The sequence below is a fragment of the Urocitellus parryii genome, chromosome 1, assembly GCF_045843805.1.
Source record: "Urocitellus parryii isolate mUroPar1 chromosome 1, mUroPar1.hap1, whole genome shotgun sequence".
In the NCBI taxonomy this organism is placed as follows: Eukaryota; Metazoa; Chordata; class Mammalia; order Rodentia; family Sciuridae; genus Urocitellus; species Urocitellus parryii.
The window spans coordinates 18,068,547-18,092,124 of NC_135531.1; the positions used below are offsets into that span (position 1 = coordinate 18,068,547).

The following is a 23,578-nucleotide window of genomic DNA, read 5'->3' on the forward strand; positions in this document are numbered from 1 at the left end:
GGGATTATAGGCATGTGCTACTGTGCCTGGCCTCTAAGGGTACAATTTTCTATTGGCCATATCCTCCACTCAGTTAGGGTGATCTCCCCTCCAATAATAACAGGAATGCCTTCTTAGAACAAGACACTGTTTCTGGAAGAAGTTGGAGAAGAAATCGGCTCTTTTCCCTCATTCCTCTGTATTAATCAGCTTTGCATTGCTATAATTAAATACCTGGGGCAATTAACTTATGAAGGGGAAAGTTTTATTTAATCACAGTTCTGGATGTTCCAGTCCCAAATCAAGCAGTCCCATTGCTTTGGGCCTCTGGGAAAGATGCCAGATAGTAATGACAGGGAGTATATGTCAGAGAAAACTGCTCACATTACAAAGCAGGAAGTAGGGGGTGAAGGAGAAAGAACCGAGGTGCATAATTCCCTTCAGGGGCCTGCCCACATGACCTATGAAACTTCCATCAGGCTTCCACTCTTACAAGTCCATAGCACTCCCGGTACCCACATTCTAGGGACCAAATCTTTGACACATGGGCCTTTGGAGAAGGAAAACTATCCAAATTCAAACCAGGAACCCTTTCTTCCCTTCTTTCCTTCCTCAGTCTTCAATTTCCTTCTCCCTACATCCTTCCTCTTCCCTCTGTCCTGGATCTGATCTTTCTTTGTCCTTTCTTCTGTACTTTTTCATTCCTTTTCTTCTTCCATTTCTTTTTTCCTCCAATATCTTCTGTTTCCTTTAAAAGACAGAATGCCCTCAAGTTGAAGGGAAAGTAGTAGAAAAATTTCGAGCCTAAATAAGAATCCTCATTTTTCTATGCCCACCTTATGAAATCAATAAATCTCAATTAATGTCTCAAAAAAAAACACAATTTTTTACCTGAGTAAAACTGTGTATGCATGTTTCATGACTCAAATTGAAAAGGAGAAATTTTTTAAAGTATCAATAAATGGTAAAAGCACCAAGTTAGTAACATACTTATAAAGCATATGAAGAATTAGATTTCCTTCTTATGATCCTTTACCTTATATAATCATTCTTTCTCATTTTGTTGCTTTGAGGTAGTTTTGTCTTTCTAAATTATAGCTCCTACGCCTTCTCACCATTTTATAACCATAAATTACACAAAATACACATGCAAAGCATGCACTACAGTCTGCAGATCATACACTGGCCTTCATAATAAGAAGCACATTGACCTTGTTTGGGCATCAGATGAAGTTCCCAATGGTTAACATTCTTCAATTTACATAATTTTCTGGACATGAATATGTCAAATATTTATCAATTCATATGCAGTATTTTTATCTTATTTGCTTTTTTTAAAAATGCATTTCTTTTGGAGGGCTTTAAAGAACCCCATTTGCAATAAGTACACATTTTCACTGGTATGTAAACTCAAGAAAAATAAATAAATCAATAGAAAAGGAATAATGTTCCTAAAAGCATAATTTAACCATAATAGGAGAACATATCCCAAAACTATTCCTACTTTTTTATCCAGTTCATACATATCTTCATTCTAAACAACATGCTCTAGTTAGTAAACATGGAGCAGAAAAGTGTTCTATTTAATAAGAGGAGAGGTTGGTGTACAGTTTTAATGTTTGATCTCTTAATTATAACCCCACAATGTTTACTAGCAGTTACCCCTCCCCATGCATATTTAATAAGAAAATTGAAGAAGAAACTCTTTCTACACATTGGTTATTTTTGAAACTACAGCTGCTGCTAGCCGAGTTCTCATAACAGAACAGGCTTTGTCCTTAGCAGAAAAGGGGAAGATGCTGAGTGTAGCCGGCAGCTTGCTGGAGTAAGAATAAGGAGATAAGTCACCATCATCATGAGGCCCTTCGCCCTCCTCCCAGGTCTGCCATCTCCCTACACCCTCTACCTGCTGCTTCCTGATTTCCTCAGGGTGAGAAGATGGCTGTGTACTTCAGACTCTGAGAGCAGGCACAAGACTTGAAAGCACAGGCTCTGAAGCTGTCCTTCCCTCTGTCTTCTCAACTACAGCGGTTTCTGTAATGCCTGTGAAGGAAAGGCAATTGGGGATGAACTTAGCACTCTTCTATCACGCAGCAAATCCATGAATTTCTCTCTTCCCCTCTCTTTTCTCACTCGCTCTCCTTCCCCTGTCAAGTGTTTTATATTCTAAACAGGTCATTTTAGGAAGTTGAAGAATTGCTCTAGAGGGAAATAAGCAGGTGGTAGCTTTTCTCCTTGCTTATGACAACCCCACTCTTTAGAAACTGAGTATGAGAATCTCTGAGATGAAGCATACCAGAATGCAAACTGATTCTAACTGCTGGCTTCATGCTCTGAGGAAAGTGTCAGAGAAAATAGATGTGAAAATGGTTCAAGAGCAAGTAGAGAGTATACTTTAACTTCTTTAAATAGTTTCTTATGTATATAGTACAATGATTAAAGCATGTTTTCCTATAAAGTTCCATTAGCAACAGTATGTTTTACTTCTAATTGACCCAAGATCTGCATCAGATCAATTTCCTCAATTGACTGTTAACATTAAGAAATCAGGGATGGGGGGAGGGGTCACGGAGGTAGGAAAGATGGTAGAATTACATCAGTGGTGTAATTCTATTTCGTGTACAACCAGAGAAGCGGAAATTCTGCTCCATTTATGTACAATGAATCCAAGAGCTTTCTACTGTCATATATAACTGATTAGAATTATTTAAAAATTTTTTAAAAAAGAAATCAGATATGAGCATGTAATTTTCCTGTATGGTTGTGACACCAAACTGATATCGGTTGCTGGCAAATTATCCAAAGGTCAAAAGTGAGGGGTGTAGGGAGCACAACTAGGTGTAGAAGTGGGTTTGGTCAAGTCATTTAAATCCTTAGAGCCTCAGCTTCTTTCTTGCAAATAGGGTATTGATTGAACAGATGACTTCTGAGTTTTTTCCAGTTCTCACAGTCTACATTGTCCTTGCTTTCAAATAACTCATACCAGAGTGGGAGATACAGGCAAGAAAACATATCATTATAAACACTAAAATAGATAAAGTATAGAATGTTAGGAAGTGAATAATTTAATAAATAGAGATAATCTGGATTTAGAGAGTCATGGGCCATGTCATAAAAATTCCCCATGAAGGTTTCAGTGTTTTAAATCTTCTTTCTTTAAATAAAGATGTTTAATGTTATTTGGCTAAAAGTAAAATGCTGTGATTCTACGATACTGAAAGATCCTTGAATTTAGCTCAATGATAATTCCTCTGTATGACTTCTAGAATAGTACTTTCAGGGTATTTTTTTTTAGTCAATCTGTGGAATTATGCAATAATGTATAATTTGAAAATTGCCTCACAGAAAAATGTTAAAAGCAAACAGAGGGGATGAGGATACAGCTCAGTTGGTAGAGAGCTTGCCTCACTTGCACAAGGCCCTGGGTTCTTCAGCATCACCAAAAAAAAACAGAATCATGGAATTGAATATAAAATGTAGTATTGTGACTCACTTGGTTTTTAGTTTTTGTTTGTCTTGCTAGGTTGTCTTGTTATACACCTGTTATCACAAGAAACATTTTTTTTTTTGCTCTTCATATCACATCTTGGTGACTTTTAAGTGGAATGTTATTTATCTTTTGTATAACTGCTCAATGTATATTATTTATTATAATATATTATTTGCTTCCTGAGAGCTAAATAACTCATGTATTAATTTCATATTTCTGTTTTTTTTCACATAACCACAGTCATAGTGGAAGTGGAGGTAAGACACACACTTTTTGTCAATGTTTACAAGTTTCTTTACAACATTTTTAGTATGTTAATGAAAAACTATTTAGTTTGCCAATATAGAAGAAGATCTTAATGTAGAGAAAGAATACTGGCCTGAGAGTTAATGATCTGGATGCTAGTCATGGTCACCGAGTGACTCTGAACAACTCACTTTTTTCTTTCAAATTTGTTGTGAATTCCAGCTTGACACCACTCTCAGTGTATCCAAGGTGGTCTTGGTTTGTGCCAACTGTCCAAGCAGTTACTAAAAGCAGGCCAATTTATGTGTAAAAATATGCTTGCTTAGAGAACAGCATATATGGTTGTATGACTGCGGCTCCTAAAAGACCCCTGAATTTCTTAGTAACAAAACAGGGCTCAAGTTTTCATACAAAAAGTTAAATTTCAAGTTCATTGTACCTTTTCTTGTACCTAGAACATGTTTGGTGAAACTTTATTAAGTAAATGTTTATCAAATATCAAGATTCTTAAAGAGTATACTATAACAAATGAGTCAAGAAAGAGCTTAAATTTAACATACAAGCATTAAAATATCATCTTTCTTTTCCTCCTGTTTTGTAACCCACCAACATTTACAGATTCACCTTTCAATCTGTTGGATTCTCTTCACTTACATCTTGATCCGAATTATTTTCTGAAAGTCTGCTCACTATTAACTAAATGTTTTTCTCATTGACTTCTCTACCATGAATACCTCCCTTACTTAGTTTTTCTTTTTCTCGTGTTTATTCTTCCACATCACTTTCATCTCAAGTTCAGAGCATCTTATTTTATCTCTCCTTCTTCATTGTCATTTCTGCCCCCCAAATTTTTATGAAATGATAAACAAAACAATGAAGTTACCTACTATCTATATAGAGTGGGAAATTAAGGAGGTTTTTTAGTTGATTGGTTTGTCTTTTTAAGTGGTTTATATAGAAGAGAAATAATTTCTCCAGTCAAATAAGAAAAATTTATTATCAAAATATGATTGATCTGTATGTGACCATATTATAAAATTAACAGATTTCCTCCCTAATCCAAATGAAGGGTTCCCACCACCACCACTAGATGATGATATTTATGATGGAATAGAAGAGGAAGAGTCTAATGATGGGTAAGAATAATCAGTGGGTTGCCTTTTTGCAAAATATTATATACATATGGAAATTTAGTTTTAATTTCCAATTAAGATAAAAAGCAGAAAGCAGTGTTCTTTATTTCATTCCCCAAAATGATTTGAGGGTTTAATCAAAAAGAATTGTAATTGAATCACACTTCTAATAAAGATGGTAGATTGTTTGGAACAATCTCACCAACGATGGCAAAAGAAATAAAACAGGTACAAATTATAAGTGGTGTAGATTTTTTTACACTTTTTCCAATTGTTTATTTATTAAATTGATCATTTATTTTTATAATGCTATCTGAAGTGTTTATCAATTACATGGCTATATTTGTATAAGAACATAATTGTAAACAACCCAAGTAAATTTAGATTATTTGCTACCAATGGCAGAACCAACATTGATTAGTTAATATTTTAGCTTGTGTAATAAACATCTTAATATTTGTGATAATTTATGGGAATAATAATATTTTAGTTTAATAATAAATTTTCTCTTGCCATTTTTAAATAGCATATTAAAGTTTAAGATCAATTAATTTCTTAATTTTAATTATATATAAAGCTAAATCAATGTTTTAAACTTAATTCTGACTTAACTTTATATTTTAAGAATCAAGATATATCACTAAATAGAAAATATGACCCACCTAGTAGAAACAATATTCAAACACAAGATCTATAGGCTTAATAGCACCACCTCATTGATTACAGGTTTACTTGCTACCTGACAGTGTAATTATAACACATCTAGATATCCACACAATGTTTTCATGGTCTGCTGGTTATCTCATTCTAATTAATGCCTGCAGGCTCCAAAGCTCCACACTACAGGTGGAAGAGAAGAGTAGCACGTGGTCCTGGGGGATTTTGAAGATGATAAAGGGAAAAAGTGACAAAAAGAAAAGTATACGAGAGAAACGTAAAGTCTCTGAGTCAGACAATGATGAAGGTTCATCGTAAGAGTCGACCAACTGAACTCAGTGCACAATAACTACACTAATTTTAATTGAATTAAATGCTACTAATATTCTATAACTAATAATCAAATCCTGATAGGCTTAAACCATCTTGATGTTATTGGCCATTAATTATCTTAGACTCACATATGGTGTCATGCTTAAACTCACAAATTAATTACATAAAAGAAGCCCAAGTATTTCAAAAATCATCATTTAATTCAAAGACAATTTACTTTTGTCACAAACACACACAACACACAGCACATAAACCCTCATATGCTCACACACACATGAATACACCATTTAGTGGGGCTTTTTTTTAAGTTATAACTTTCCATCTAAAAGCTTGTAATTCCAATTCCAGCACTGCAAATAGTAAAATATGTTGTATTTTATATTGACAAATCTTCACATTTTCATTTCTCTGTTAAAAATGAATTTGCTAAAATTAAAGGGCACAATTTAGAATTTCTTTTCATTACATATAATATTTAAAGTCTTTGTAACTCTGTTCCATAACAGCAATATATTAGTTCTATTTGAATTATATTCCTCCTATACTAAAATTATCTAACTATCTCAAGTTTGCCTAAATGAAGCCTAAGGCATGCATTTTCTTTTTCCATCCAAAAATAACGCTTTAGTATACATCCTTACATATGAATTTGAAGGTTCATGTTCCCCGGCACAAGAAAGTCTGTTTTATATGTACTTAATGTATTCACCACATTTCACTAGAGGAAAAGTTGTTAATTCCATATAAAATTACCAATTTTAAACCTTTTATGAAACACCAAAAGACCTCAGTCAATAAACAGTGCACTTGAAATTTTAAGAAAACATTAGAATAAATCTTTGAACAGCATTACTCATATGTAATTTTTACTTAGAAATAAAATAACCGATTTTTTTCTGCTTCCATTCCACCCAATTCTGATTTTGGATTATTTTAATTAATGATACCTCACAATCTCATAAGTCATTTCTATCCTATGCACTATTCTTTAAAAGATTTGTATGTTTGTGTTTGTGTTTCTGTGTATTTAAAATCCACAGTTCAGGAAGAAATAAAAGCAAAGCTGTTTTTCTGTTGCAACTAAACACCACCTAATTCTGATTTCAGATCACTTCTATTAATAAGCTCTCACTCTTTAGTTTGAGTGGATGTTCCTCTCTTATTCACTATTCTCCTGCTTTGAGGGAATATAATATGCATTTGGGGAAATATGGTCATATTCCTATGACCTTTGTTGATTTTTTACTCTGCATTTTTCTTCTTTAATTCTATTCAACAGTTTTGGACCAGTGATATGTATGTCACAAATGACTCCAAAATATGAAGTCTATTTAATTTATTCTGATGCAATAATATGTACAAACCTCAGAACAATTTGAAAATGTTGTTCAATGACTGTGGGCATTTGTATATTTTATGTCAATTGACTGTCTTGATTTTTTACTTTTTTTGGCCAACACTGGGGTGCAAAACAAAGTCTTGCTAAATTTTAAATTGATGCACAGATATTAGAACTCTGGAACAATGGAGGATAAGAAAGGAATGATGGTCAACAGATTAATTAACCTTTTTAAACCTCTGGGCTGTTGCCTGTTCACACTTCTTTCATATAAAGAAATCATTTTTTTTCTAGGTTCATATTATACTGATTATATTTGTGTTTTCATTTTCTTTCCAGTTTCCCTTCTCCTCCTAACCAATTGGGTAAGTAACAAAAACTAATTATATATTTTATATCTTTATTTCTTGCCCATGGGGTAGTGGGAAACATTGGATGCAGTTACAGTATCTGCATTAAAGTCCTGACTTTGAATATAATAAATTATGTGACCTTACGCAAGCAACTTCACCTTGGGTGGCCACGGCTGCTCAACAATAAAATGAGAAAATGACAAAGCTCAGCGTTTTAAAACAAATCTTCCAGAAAACACTGTGGAGTTGGGGATAAGTAGAAGAGATGAACATCAATGTTCTCCATGTCTCTCTGCCCCATTTCAGTCCACACTTGATATATAGGATTCTCGCATATAAAAGCATGCCAGTTTATATGCCACTGAGGCCTTTTTGAATCTAATTTCTTTGAATTTTTATACATAATTTATATTATATTTGGAAAATTTAAAGTTAAACCATTTTTTCTTTGTGCAGTTTTAGTCAAGTTTATCTTTTGATCTGCTGAGACAGTTCTTTCAAAGTTTTAAATTTACCTTGAACAAAATAAATCTAGATCAGCAAGTAGAACGGAAGTATTTAGAGGACAGACAGGCATAGACATAGATGCATAAATAGAATGATACATATGACTGAAGTGCTCCAAACCCTGCAGAATATGGATTTCAATGTCCATTTCCTATTGCTGGTGGCCAATAATGATGATTTCTTTCTCAGCAGTTTGTTACTCCTGTCATTCATCCCACTACTGGATATTTAGATAATTACAGTCACTGCACCATGAGGTTTTTTTTTTTTTCAGATAATGGTAGCTATAATCATAGAATCATGATCATTGTTTTTTCTTTATTTATTCTTTTTTTTGAGGGAAATTTAATACACACAACTTAGAAGATAAGAACCTCCCCATTTTGAGTAGCAAACAATGCTTGTAAGAGAAAAATCCTCAGACTCCAGGAAATCTTCTGGCTTTTATTCTTGAAGCAATCTTTATATTAAAGACATCAATGAATACTCCTATCAAAATTTAAGTGAATAGTGTTTTAGTCTTTGATCTTCTGTCTTTTGTTAGACTTGGGAGAAGAAGTATATGATGATGTGGATGCTTCAGATTTCCCTGCTCCACCAGCAGAAGTGAGGTAATAAAAATGCTTTCCTTATAATGAAGGATTGAGAATGAGATTGTTCTAGAAAATTCAACTGGAATAAAATCCTGATGGGATGTGTGTCTACTGTGTGCCATCTCGTGGATCAGCTCTTGCTAAAGTTGTGTTCCCTTCTGCTCTCAGCTCTAACTCTCTGCCAGGTCTATGGGCCAATTGTCCCCATCCTCCTTCTCCCCAGTCACCTTCTGCCCCCCTTTTCCTTCCCCATACCCTGATTCTGCAGTTCTGCTAACTGTCCCCTGATTAACCTCACTGACTTGGTAACTCACTGATGTCTGCATTCATGTGCTCATTTCTTCACTGGGAAATATATTTGAGATTCTTATCATAAACCATTTCAATAATTCATCTCTTCTTATTTTTACTCTTATCCCAAAATGAAATTTGCCTTTAATATACTCCTTACCTTATATCTCAGCCCTCACCCTTCTGTTCAAGCCACTTCTATCCTCCATCAGAGAGCTTCCTTTATGAAGGAGAAAAAAAAAGAGAAATTTTTTTTAAGGATTTTAAGGAATATCTATTCCCCCCCCACACACACACAAAAGCATCAGAGTCTCAAAAGTTCCATTTAAAATAAGAGGGAAAAAAAAGTCGACAGTGAATAGTGACCTTCTCCAGCTTAACTGAGGTTTCAATTTAATTTTACATAAAAATTGTTTGAGCCAGGCTCAGTGGTACACGCCTGTCATCCCAGCAACTCAGGGGAAGCTGAGGCAGGAGGATCACGAGTTCAAAGCCAGCCTCAGCAAAAGCAAGGTGCTAAGCAACTCAGTGAGACCCTGTCTCTAAATAAAATAGAAAATAAAATAGGGCTGGGGATGTGGCTCAGTGGTCAAGTGCCCCTGAGTTCAATTCCCAGTACCCTGCCCCTCCAAAATTGTTTGAAAATCTGTTAAAATCAGTTAATACAAAAGGAGTACCTTTTGAAAATTATTTTGGGATAGAACATTACGTGGTAGGATACTTCCAGATTTTCAACCAAATATGTGAGATGATCTGATAATACTGTGTATAAAAAACAAGAATGCCCTGTTATACCAAAAGAAAGACAAATAAAAAGTTGGTGGTGCTAGGGTTGTGGCTCGGTGGTAGAGCACTTGTCTAGCATGTGTGAGGCCCTGGGTTCCATTCTCAGCACCACATACAAATAAATAAATTAATAAAAATAAAGGTTCATCCACAACCAAATATATATATATATATATATTTGATATACTTGGTTAATCAAAGAACAGAAGTGACATAAGTGGGTCCAAGAAGTACTATTTTTCTGAGCTGTCCTTAAGAATACATGAAAAATCTCTTAAGTCTTTTTTTATGAACATTGTTGAACCAATTTTACTGAACTAGAGCAGCATCAACATCAAAGAATCTGAAGGCAAAATATACGGTCATTCATATGTGAAGATCAAGTTCCAGAGGCAAAACAAACAAGATGAAACAAAAATCATTCTCCTTCTTTCAGTTCTCCATGAAAGGAAAACCTAAACTTTCAGTAACACATTCAAGTTTTAATATTCCTCACCATGGGGAAGTTCTTTCTACGTGTGATAGATTTTAATGCATTTTTCTGTTGTGCATTACTACAGAAGTGCCACCACATTCCAAAAACCAGCTCTCCAGGAACCCAGAATCACATACTGGTACTTTTCTTAGAGCAAAACAAACTCCAGCTGATTAAACATCATCTGATACGGACTGTTTTCCTACCCTTTGCTTATTTTCAGAATTTAAAACAATTTTATATTTTTAAACATATTAGTCTATTTTTAAATAAATTATTTTCAAAGTTAGCTTGTGGGGCATTTTTGCATTCAGGTAGATTCTATGGCCCCGGAGAGCTAATCTGGACCAGCGACTCCACCAGTGCCTAGTCTCCCAAGAGGCAGTGCACATACAGGACAGATGCAGAACCAGAGAAAGGGTATGTGCTTCTTCTTTCACAGTGAATAAACTAAATGCTAAGCATCAAAAATTTAGAATCAAACATTTTAAATAAATCACTTACCAATAATCTATCTTAGATCATCTAAATAAAAATTAATGTCAGTATTTAAACCATTTCACTAGTCACTAATACGTAAAACATTTTAGCCCTTTCCCTATCATCCATATTTACCCAGCAAATAGATTTCAACCTAGATTACAAGTTAGTGTCACTTGGGGAGCTTTTAAAATATGTGTGTTAGTATATAGACCCCATTCAGGTTAATTAAATTAGAACTTAAGATTAATTTAAGGAAATATAAATTAAATTAGAATTTCTAGGAACTGGGCAAGGGCATTATTCTGTTTTTAAAGCTTCCGAGATCATCCTGTGTGTGGCTGGTCTGGAAGAGCACTGTCTTAGGCTTATTCACCTCTGTCGTGGTAATTGGCTTTAGTCCAGTTGATATGAATGAGCTATAGCAACTATCAATGCTCAGGCCTTAGAGTTCTTTTTATTTTTAATATCAAATCCATCAATTGATCAAAACACTTAGAATGTGTCTTTCTTTTATACAAACACACATTCAAATAGACAATTTAATAAAGTGGTTAAGTTAAAGACAGAATATTAACCATCTTATTTAATATAGTATACAAAGTCTTCATTTTACCTAAGCATTTTTCATTAACCAACATATCCTGCCTCCCACTTGGGTGCCATTTTGTTTTGTTTTGTTTTTCTTTTTATTTATTGTTTGTGATACTGGATAACAAACCAGGGGCCCCATGAATACTAGGCAAGCATTCTACCACTGAACAATATCCTGTGCTATATATCCCTCTTTTTCCATTTTGAGTATATACAAAAATATAAACATACAGATAAACTTTATAAACCATAAAAATGAGTTTTTTAAAAAGCATCTTTTTTAAAAGCTGTTTCTGTGACATTAGCCAAGTCAATTAATTGCCTAGGAAGGATTTTAAAATACAGGGAATTAAATTTGCACTTCTCTAATTGCTAGAGATGTTGAACATTTTTTATATATATTTGTTTACAACTCATATTTCTTCTTTTTTTATTTTTTTTTTCAGTTGCAGATGGACACAATATCTTTATTTATTTGTTTTTATGTGGTGCTGAGGATGGAACCTAGTGCCTTACACGTGTGAGGCAGGCACTCTACCACTGAGCTACAGCTCCAGCCCTCACACTTCTTCTTTGGAGAGGGGTCTGTTCAGTTACTTTGCCCATTTATTGATTGGGTTATGTGGATTTTTGGTGTTAAGCATTTTTTTGTGTATCCTGGAAATTAATGGCTTATCTGAGGTGCAGGTGGCAAAGATTTTCTCCCATTCTTCAGGTTCTTTCTTTGTGCTCTTTATTGTTTTCTTTGCTGTGAAGAAGATTTTTAGTTTGATGCCATCCCATTTATTGATTTTTAATTTTATTTCTTGTATTTTAGGAGTCCTGATAAGAAAGTCAGTTTCTGAGCCAGTATGTTGAAGTGTTGGACCTATATTTTCTTCTAGGATATGCAGGATTCCTGTTCTAATTCCCAGGTCTTTGATCCACTTAGAGTTGATCTTTGTTCAGAATGAGAGATGGAGGTTAACTTTCGTTCTACATACAGATGTCCAGTTTTCCCAGCACCATTTGTTGAAGAGGCTGTCTTTTCTATAGTGTGTGCTTGGGGCACCTTTGTCTACTATGGGGTAACTGTGTTTGTGCAACTATCAAGAATATAAGTAACAACAAATGTTGATGAGGATGTGGGTGAAAGGGAACACAAATAAATTGTTGGTAGGACTGCAAATTGATGTAACACCTCTGGAAAGAAGTACATAGATTCCTGAAAAAACTAGAAATGGGACCACCATTCAGCCCAGTTGTCCCATTCCTCAGCATATATCCAAAGGATTTAAAATCAGCATACTACGGTGATGCAGCCACATCAATGTCTATAGCAGCTCAATTCACAATAGCTAAGCTATGGAGCCAAGCTAGGTGCCCTTCAACCGATAAATGGATAAAGAAAACGTGGTATATATATACACAATGGAATATTACTCAGCCATAAAGAAGAATGACTTTATGACATTTGCCAGTAAATGGATGGATCTGGAGACTATCATGCCAAGTGAAATAAGCCAGTCTTAAAAAAACAAAAGTCAAATGTTTTTGAGAATATGAGGAAGCTAAACCACAATAAAGACATGGGTAGGGGAAGAATACAAGTTTAGAAGATTAGACAAAGGAGAACAAAAGGAAGGGAGGAAGAATAGGAATAGAAAAGACAGTAAAATAAATCCAACATAATTTTTTATGAAAATACCTAAGTAAATCCCACCAGTAAGCCCAACCACAATAATAAGGTCCTAATTAGAATAAGATATATTTCATGCTTGTATAATTTTATCAAAATGTATTTTAGTGTCATGTGTAACTAAGAAGAACAAATTCAAAAAATAAAATCAAATATAGGGGATTCAAATACAGGTCGAGTCACATGAAACCACAATACAACCATGTCTCAGGCATTACTCAGTGTTTTCTATGGTTTCATATAATAGAGAACCTCTCACTTCCATTCTGCCTTGTGATCTGTGTTCTCTGGAAGAAACCCTTCTGCATTATGGAATGTCATTCTTTATTGTAAGAGATGGTACTGAGTTTCCAAGAAATGATTAATTAAAAGCAGTATCGAACAAGATTTTAATGTTATCAATTAAATCTCTATTGTAGTCTATTATTTTTATATTCTTTAATCAAAATGTTGTTTTATGTCTGTTGCCACCCCAGTCAAGGACTCAATATTGGAAAACCCAAGACAGAAGAAAAAGACCTGAAGAAGCTAAAAAAGCAGGGAAAAGAAGAAAAAGACCTCAGAAAAAAATTTAAAGTACGTCATTTTTAATAGTATATGCAAAATTCAAAGTACTAATGAAAAAAATTCAGTAATTTTAAACACCAAAATGCACACTTAAATAGTGTGGTTTCAGTATTACATTTATCTATCATTACTCCTTTATTTTCTACAAAATTAATTTTGAATTTAAATTTATTCCTATAATAAATGAAGCAAGTTGTCCTATGAGAACAGTATATGTGCATATATATGTTAAATTTCTTTGTCCTTTGAACCTTGATAAAAAGGTTATCAAAAAATACTTCTTATAAGAAATTGATGAGGGTCTGAGTGACTTCCCCCAGCAAAGTTATCGTTAATGTTCTTTATATTGTCTTTTGAAAACGCTGAACTATTCAGTAAATACTTTCTTAATACATTTGTCAGTAAATAAATTACTGTAACAGTACACATCAACCAATAACTCAAATGTGTTTATTTTCCAGTATGATGGTGAAATTAGAGTTTTATATTCGACTAAAGTTTCAGCCTCCTTAACCTCTAAAAAATGGGGGACTAGAGATCTGCAGATAAAACCTGGAGAATCTCTTGACGTTATACAAAACACAGATGATACAAAAGTTCTCTGCAGGAATGAAGAAGGAAAATGTAAGTCGTTGCTTATGCTGTACATATATAGCATTCCAGAACTTAGCAGCCAAACAAGCATTAGTGATCACCCAATATTTACTAATTTGTTTTGCTCTATGCTTTTGTCATTTGTAAAAAATATCAAGAAATTGGAGAGTTTCCTGTCCTAAAATAAATGTATTTTATTTCAATCTTTTCATTTACCTCTTAGCATATCTATATCTATACCTATATCTATCTCTATCTATATGTATCCTGATGCCAAATTAGTACTTCTCTAAATATGCCTAGGGACCATGCATCAGAAAAACCTTGTGTGTATATTAAAACTGCCTGGACCCTTGACTTGCCAAATCATAAGCTCTGGGAATCTGATGCAATCTGGGATCATAATTTCTTCTCTTGCTTGTTCATATGGACATTAAAGTGAGACCCACTGTGCTAATGGAATGAGTTGGCTCTTGCTCTGACCCAGTTTTGAAATTTTACAGCATATTTCACATCTAGAATTTATAGTTTTTCTATCTTGCAAATTCACTTGTTTTCATTTCCTATTTGGATGCACTTAATGCAATATACTGTTCCAAATAGAAGACAGTCCCTGTCCTCTTTGATTTTGTCACTACTAAATTGATATGTGGAAATATTTTTGTCAAAATTGTTGATGGAAGCTTATTTTAAATCCATGGAGAAGTAATTCAAAAGTACATTTTCTATATTTGAAGTTGGATAACCAGCATGGCTGCCCCAGGTTAGCTCAGTCTGTCTGCGTGGAAACATGGACTCCCGGGTTAATTTTAATAGGGGGAAAGTGACTCAGGGACAGGAACAGAAATGGATCTCAAGAACAAAACAGTGACTCGAGTGTGGGAAGAGGATTAAAGTTACCATGGAGGAAATGTGGTTAACTTTTCAAAGGAAATATGGAATATGGGTACAAAAGATAAAGGGCAAGAACCTGTAATCTTTAGATTTGAAGTTCACTGGAGACAATGTGGAAACAAAGCCACTGGAGACCAAAATATCTATTCAGACTGACATTTGTGGGAATCAACCCTAAGAAATAGCCTTAAATGCAGGGGACAATATACCTATATGCAGTAAGAGGTCATAAAAATATTTAAAAATTCAAAATTTCAAAATAATTGTGATATAGAATATACCAAATTGAATATTTAAAATGATGATTTTGATAATAATGATGTGATGAATATCTCATGACATAATAGGATAAATAAGAAGCCCAGTTAATGTGAGTTAGGATTTATAATCATGTTTTAAAAATCACACAAATACAAAGAAACTAAACTAAAAGAAATCATATCAATACGTTAATAGTGGTCAGTTAGGATGATGAGTCTAAAAGATATGTTATATTTCTTCTACTTTCCAAATTATTTCACGTTTTTTCACAAAAGAATTGTCCTTGATATGTCATGTGGAACTCTTTCCATGGCACAAGCTTGACACATCTTGCCTTTGGTATGGTGAAAGAAATTCTTGACATGACATTCTAAAAATTCCTGTCCTGAGCAACACATCCCATTTGAAGCCATGCTTCTCCAGCTGAAAAGTATATCCCCACTATTTGGATTTGTTGAAAATGTAGATTCTAATTCAGTAGGTTTGAAGTGAGGTCTAGCATTCTGCATTTTAAGAAGCAGATGATTAATGATGATGGTCTACACTGAGTTAAAAGGACATAGTTGACTTCATCAGCAGACATCTGAATAGAACTCTGTAGGAATAAATACAGTATCAGTAATAGAAATGCAGAGAAAAGACTCCTGTTTTCCTAGGAACCAGTGGACTGTAAGAATGAGCCATTCAAAGACAATTTTACGGTTTACTCTCATTTCCTATTTGAACATCAATAGTCTAAGTACTGTTATGAATACTGGAGGGGCTCTTGTCCTCTCATAACTTACCATCTTTTAAAACTGAGTGAAACTCAAGAGGCTGAGGCAGGAGGATTCCAAGTTCCAGGCCAGGTTCACTGCTTAGCAAGACCTTCAGCAACTTAGTGAAATTTGTCTCAAAATAAAAAAGGGCTGAGGATGTGACTCAATGCTAAAGTGCCCCTGGGGTAAGTTCCCAATGGCAAAACAACAACAACCAAAAGCAAAAACAAACATAACAGGAACGAAAACCTGACAGTGTAAGCATGCAAACATGTCATAAACTTCTGGTAGATGATAGTCAACCATTTCATGTAACTCTCATCTTTTTTTTTCTTTTCTTGATAGAGTACCAGTGTGCAATTTCTAAGCTCATTGAATAACTACTTCTTAGGTATTTGGGGTGGGAGCCTCTATCATCTGGCACATGTACACTTGTTTTTTTGTTTGTTTGTTTGTTTTTTAGGAGGTACTGAGCTCACTTGATCAATGAGCCACATCCCCAGCCCCATTTTGTGTTTTTATTTAGAGATAGGGTTTCCTTCAGTTGCTGAGCGCCTCACTTTTTGCTGAGGCTGGCTTTGAATTTGAGATCCTCCTGCCTCAGCCTCCTGAGCCACTGAGATTACAGGTGTGCGCCACCTGTTGTTTTTTTTATGTAAATAATTTCTTTGAGCTGAATTTTGTATTCCTTTGACTTTGCGGTTTCTGAGGTAACTCTGGCAAACACCAGTAGGCAAAAGTGAAGCCAGGAAAGGAAGGCAGCCCCTAAACCTTGTAATCAGAAAAATTATCACTTGGATAATGAGAACTTAATGCTGCTGGGGATCTCTGAGCATCAGCGTATCTCACCCAGTGGGAAACAAATTGGGGTATGTAGGTACCAGTCAGTTGAAGCTTATTCCTGCCAGGTAGGGAGTCATTTGGGGTGTTGAGCAACCTAACAAAGAGTTCTAGAAGCCAGAAAAAAAGTCCTTGGTAAAAAATCATTTCCAGTTCAATGTCCTGTTGAAATTTGGACAATAGCTACTCAAAGTGCCAGTAGTTGAGGGTGAAGAAGGAGTGACAGAAGTAGTTACTACTACCTTTCAGATGAAGTGTTATTCCAAAATTTAATTATTGCATCTGCTTAATTTCATTTTTATTTTTTCAAGCACCATGCTTTCCCCTAATTTTCATAAACCTTCTGTTAATTCCTTCCTTGGACTGGATCCTTGATCAGTCTTAATTTTATTCAATTTCTTTTATTCTTTTTTGCAGTATTGGGGATGAAACCCAGGGCCTCATGCATAGGAGGCAAGCACTCTCCCTCCCAATGAGTTTCATTCTCAGCCAATTTTGCTTATTTTTAATCCATTCTCCACACACTTCTACAGGACTTAGAATGATTGATGTATAGATTTAACCATCCCTCACCTACATAATTGCAATAGCCTTTCAAATGATATGTTCATCTTTACCCTTATTCAATCTTCTCACCACACTGCTAACCAAATATTATTTTTCAAAACACAAACTTCAGACTAGCATATAAAACCCTTTAGCCTCACCCTGAATGCTATTTCCCATCTATAATTGACACCCCAGAAATATCCACTACATTCTTGTCATTCCCTGAATAAATGATGCTGGTTCATCCCACTGTGAAATTTTATTTGATCTGGAATGCCCATAATTGTCTATTAAAAATAACTCGGTTGTCATCTAAAATTAGAAGCACCTCCCACCCTACTCCCAGACACATTTAATATCTCCCCATCATAATTAATATCTCCCAACTCCACCCTGAGACTACTTTTGCTACTGCAATTGTCATTATTGTTTTACCAGTCTAAGACTCTAAATCTTAAGAGTAGCTTCAATGGCATATTCTTGACATTGCTTGCTAACCCTTGGCGCAGTGCCCTTCACCTTGAGTGGAACATGCTAGATTGAATGTAACAATTGGGGAATTGGGTAGCCAGATGAAAGTCTGGCATGTGAACACTCACAAGAAGAAATCTGCTGAATAGTTTAACTGGTTAGCAGACAGGAGTTCTCCGTCTTAGCCTTAGTAGCATGGTTAGTTTATTGAAGTTCACTGAGGAGCCTCCCCATCCTTCTGTTCCTTGTTCTTCACAACTTCTGATAAGTAGCAAAGGTATCTGCAATCCAGCACCATGGGGACACTTTTCCTAACCCTTCATTCTTCTGTAGTGCATTGAAACAAAGAAAGCAACCTAAGGTTAGTAGCAATAGAAATCACAGATTAAAGTGTGAACAACAATCCCTTACCATTTAAAATAGAAAACGAGACACTTTTATAGACATTATTACATTTGATCAAGTTTCACCCACTGACTTGAAGAAGTGTGAACTGTGTAGGTGTTGGGATCTTAAATATATATATATATTTCTGGCACATTCCCAAATGTTTAAAATTTCTAGCTAATGCATGTGCTTATTCTAGAACTCAATGTCTCATAAGCTCTAAGTTTTCCCACCTCCTGTCACTAGAGAAAAATTCCCTACAGAAAGTATGAAATGAGACAGGAACTGAGTTATCTGTGGCCACAATGTTCTTCATTTCAAATAAAGAGAGATTTTAAAGGTGCTTAAGACCTTCACAAATCCTACCAACCTATCATTTAAGGAAATTGTTTTTTTCCATTTTAAGACAACACATGCTCACTAAGGAAAATTTTTAAAATCATAAAAAAAAGTTACTCTGACATTCTCAGAACTAGCTACTCCGTAGGCTGAGGCAGAAGGACCACTTGAGCCCAAGGTTCAAGCCAACCTGGAAAAGATGGCAAAAACATGTCTCAAAATCAATAAACAAAATAATTTTTTAAAAAGTCAGTCTAATATAAGCCCCAGAAACTAAAAATAGAGATAGAAAAGAAAGGGAGAATATTCTTATAAAATCAATAGAATTTCATTTTGACATTATACATCACATTTTTTGTTGTTTTAGGGTTTTTTTCCCCCTTTTTTTCCTTCCTATCATGGGCATTTTCCCTTGAAGTTGGACATTGTTTCATTTGTCTGGGTAAATCTGTTAAAATGATTTTATTGTTTTTAAACAGCCTTTAAGACCAAATTGAGTAAATTTAATTTTATTTCTGAACACATAGCAAATGAAATAATGAGGAAGTAATGCATTGTCATGTTGATTAAGTAAGAAAGTGAAAATATTAGAATAAAGATCATTTCTGTTTTTCCCAAGACCATTTTCTATTTCCTTGGTAATTTTCTATTCACAATATCCTTCTAAGAGGTGAGTCGCCAATCCTGAGAGATATCTGCACCAGAACAAGCAAACATTTGGGGTGGAAATTAACTGGCACGTGGTGGGGGATGGGTGTTTCTTTCCTAACTAGCTCTACCCAAACATTCATGTCAAGTCATTATGTTCTGTTTCATGAATGTGAGGTTTCTGACTAATAATTGTACTTGATGTGCTATATCCCTGGTATATCAGCACTCACAGCACAGCAGCCATTCCACATGCGATAGAACCATGACGAAATTTGTTTTCTGTATTTTTCTACTAACATTCCCTGTGATCAATGCAAACATCTTATGTGAGCCAAAGAGAACACTCTTCTACTGGGAAAAAAAAATCATTTCTAGGAACTATAATAGAGAGATTACATAAAAATTCATGAAAATCACTTATTTTGACATTGTCACAGACAATGCTTTTAATAGAATGAAGTTTGAGCAGAGATTCTTAAAAGGTAATAGAAAAACTTATGCTATATTAAAAGCCATTAATCCTGTAAGGTGCTGTATAATATAGGTGATTTTACAGCTAGTGAGCCCTAAATTATTACATCGTCAGGGAACTAAAATACAGCAGCATTGTACCATCCTACACTCCATTTCCATGCTATATTTTATTAAATAATATTCACAATCATTGATGCCTGTGCTTATTCTCTCTCCTTCTCTCTCTTTCCCTCTCTCTCTCTTTCCCTCTCTCTCTCTCTCTCTCTCTCTCTCTCACACACACACACACACACACACACACACACAACAAAGACAACAATAGAATTATCAATGAAAGAGAAATTGTTTCATAGAACTTTCAGCAGGGAAGATATAAGAGGAAATATATTGGTGCTTTCAGAACCTAAGTGAATATATGTTTTTATAATTATTTCTTAATGTTTACAATTTTTCTTGAAGTTGAAGTAATTGGACTGTATATCATTAATTACTAATGTTTTAAAAGGCAATATTTTATCCAGACCTGCAAAATTTTAGCATATTGAGTTTTCCTAAAGGTATAGGAAAAAACTAATATCTAAAAATGGTGATTACATTTTTTTTTTTTTGCTTTGAACTTTATTCTCATAATCTTATACAGGTTTAGTCTTCTTGTTGTTGAGTGCTTTGTTTTCTGATTTGTTCTGGGTTTTGTTTTTTGTAGTACTGGGGATTGAACACAGGGTTTTTGCCTTGGCTAGGCAAATGCTGTACTACTGAGCTACATTCCAGCCTTTTTAAAGTTTTTATGTTGAGTCACAGTTTCACTAAATTGTAGTCTCAAACTTGTGATCCTACTGCCTCCACCATCTGAATAGCTGGGATTATAAGCATGCACCACCTTTCTTAGCTCTTCTAGTGGTTTTGTAAAAACCTGAAATATATTTGATGCTAGAACAATTCCAGTCTCTGAGAATGCTTATAATTTCCTATATATTTGTCTAATTTTCTGCCTTGCAGAGATTTTGTGGAATCCTAATATCTCAAAATAGATTGACTTCAGTGGTAAAAGCTTTGATTCACATATATCATTATTTTTAAAATTATTAATAAAAACATGAATATATCATGGGAACATTTACTATTGTATTATTTACTTTCCAATTTTTTATAATATTAGCAATATTTTCTGCTTTTTAAAAAAATTTTTTTTAGTTGTTATTGGACACATGCCTTTATTTTATTTATTATGTGGTGCTGAGGATTGAACCCAGCACCTTGCATGTGCTAGGTGAGCGTTCTACCACTGAGCCACAACCCCAGCCCTCCAATTTGTTTTAAGAGAAAATCCAAAATTAAAAAAAAAAAACAATTTTAACTGATGGAAAAAAGTCTATGATTATTATTATCTGTAAAGTACTATTCAAATTTTATTTTAATTCCCAATAGAGATACAGATAAAAACTATTTCAGTTATTGGAACCATGAAAAAAATTAGTATTTATACAGGGCCAGGTGGTAGACACAGGTAACTACTAGGGAATCTGAGGCGTAGTACCACTTGAGCCCAGGAGTTCAAGGACTACTTAGGCAACATAGTGGGACCCCCATCTCAAAAAAGAAAAGAAAAAAACAACAACAATAACAAACAAAAAAACCCTGTGATCTAATTTGTTCTACAAGTTTGTGTTACTTGCTTGCATTATTTTCTTGAGACAATTTGATTTTTTTAGACATAAGCTTATCCCTTTTCAAAAAGTGTTAAATTATGATATATTTCTTAATTTAAAAATAAATTAACATGTTAACATAAACATGAAACATGTTAACATTCCATATCAACATGGAAAAAAGTATAATACCAAAAGTTGGCCAGAGACCATAGAAATTAATTGTAAGTATTCTTATATTAGTAATTTTTATTGCTTTTGCTTTAGTTGCAATAAAACAGAAAGCAAAACAGGTCTAATTTTTCATACTTTGAGAAAAATATTACTTTATCATATTATCACTTTGACATATGCTATGTTACTTCCACACTACAAAATTGGACAGATAACTTTGATTTCTTTTCTTTTTCCAAATGTTATGCTTAAAAACAATTTTCATTAGAAATTAGTGAACTTTTTGATAAAATATTTTGGTGGAGTTTTTTACCCTGGAATACTTAAAGGGATAACTTCAGGGATACAATAAATTTCAGGCACTAACATAAAGAAAACAATTCCAAATTAATTAGATGTCAGCAGATATTCTCAGGATAAATATTTCAATCTTTTCCTTAGGAAGATTTTGCAAAATAAAGGGCAAATATAAAGTCTCATCATCTCAAACAAAAAGAAAACAAAATCTTAGTTTTCTTGCATAAAATATGGTTTAGCCAGGCATAGTTATGGTGCACCCCTGTAATCCTGGCAACTCTGGAGAGTAAGGCAGGAGGATCAAAAGTTAAAGGTGAGCCTCAGCAATTTAGAGAGGCCCTGTCTCAAAATGGAAAAAAAAAATTTTAAGGGACTGAGGATGTGGCTTAGTAATTAAGCACCCCTGGGTTCAAACCTGGTTACCAAAATAAATAAGTTAATTAAGTTAAATATGGTTATTTAACTTAGGGTATTAATGAAATTCCTGAAATGTATTCTTATAATAACACTTTTGTTCCAAAGAAGTAAAATACTAGCATTCTCAAATGGCAAAAGCAGAACGAGCAGCTCTTTCATACCAAGTATGAAAGCTATTTTATTTGTATTTTTATTTATTTATTTTTATTAGTTCATCATAGTTATATATAATATTGGGGTTCATTTCAACATAATCAGTCAAGCAAGGAATATAATTTGCCCTTCTTCAGTCCCTAGTATTCCCATTTTCCTTTCTTCCTCCCTTCCTCTTTTCCTCTTCCTCTACTCTACTGGTCTTCCTATTTATTTATAGTTTTTTAAATTAGTGACAAAATTTTAAATTTTAAAAAATTATTTAAAAATTGTATTAAAAAACTATAAATACAAAGATGAAATTCCTTGTGACATATATGCATATAGCATAGTTTGATTGATTTAATTTCACCATTTCTCTCTTCCTGTCTCTCCCCGCTCCTCCTCAATCCCCTTCCTCTGCTCCACTGATATCTATTCTATTTTGTGCTATCTCCCCCTTATTTTGGTCTGGCTTCTGCATATGAGAGAAAACATTTGACTCTTGACTTTCTGAGCCTGGTTTATTTCACTTAGCATAATTTTCTCCATTCCATCCCTTTACCAGCAAATGCTGTAATTTCATTCTTCTTTATGGCTGAGTAAAACTCCACGTGTATATCTACCACATTCTCTTTATCCGTTCCTCTGTTGACAGACATCTCGGCTGGTTCCATAACTTGGCTATTGTGACCTGCACTGATAAACATTTATGAGTCTATATCATTATAGTATGCTGATTTTTGTTCTTTTGTACCAAGAAATGGGATAGCTGGGTCATATGGTGGTTCCCTTCCTAGTTTTTTGAGGGATCTCCATGAGTATGAGAGCTATTTTACTACCATTAAGGCCTCCCCCAGTCCACCCAAAGAGCTATTACCTGACTGGCATCTGAAAAGGGAGTTGAACACAGTTCTGACTCTGCTCATTATAAGCTTTGAAATCTAAGTCTTAGTTCTGGTAAAATTTTCAAAATTTGTATATACATGATTTCTGTAATCTATGCTTACTAAATTCTTCCTAAAACATGGGAGTAACACCTTGAAGAAATAAATTTGATGGAAACATTTACTTTGATTTGTCATATCTTAGAGGAATTTTTTTTAATTTAAAAGGGAAATGGAGGAAAAAATTATAAATGGAGGAGAAAAGAGATCTATAGAAGAGAGAAAAAAGAGGAAAGGAAGAAA

The 23,578-nt window shown here is 34.2% G+C and overlaps 1 protein-coding gene across 1 annotated transcript in view; it reads left to right on the top strand.

Annotated features, from left to right (window-relative positions):
- The window catches only part of Fyb1 (FYN binding protein 1), a 93,399-nt gene that overhangs the window by 66,375 nt on the left and 3,446 nt on the right, over positions 1–23,578 (top strand). The window contains exons 9-15 of the mRNA XM_077795497.1: positions 3,710–3,726; positions 4,761–4,851; positions 5,673–5,819; positions 7,517–7,542; positions 8,582–8,648; positions 13,411–13,510; positions 13,963–14,125. Of these exons, the coding sequence (XP_077651623.1) occupies positions 3,710–3,726; positions 4,761–4,851; positions 5,673–5,819; positions 7,517–7,542; positions 8,582–8,648; positions 13,411–13,510; positions 13,963–14,125 (611 nt within the window). The remainder of the gene's footprint in view (positions 1–3,709; positions 3,727–4,760; positions 4,852–5,672; positions 5,820–7,516; positions 7,543–8,581; positions 8,649–13,410; positions 13,511–13,962; positions 14,126–23,578) is intronic.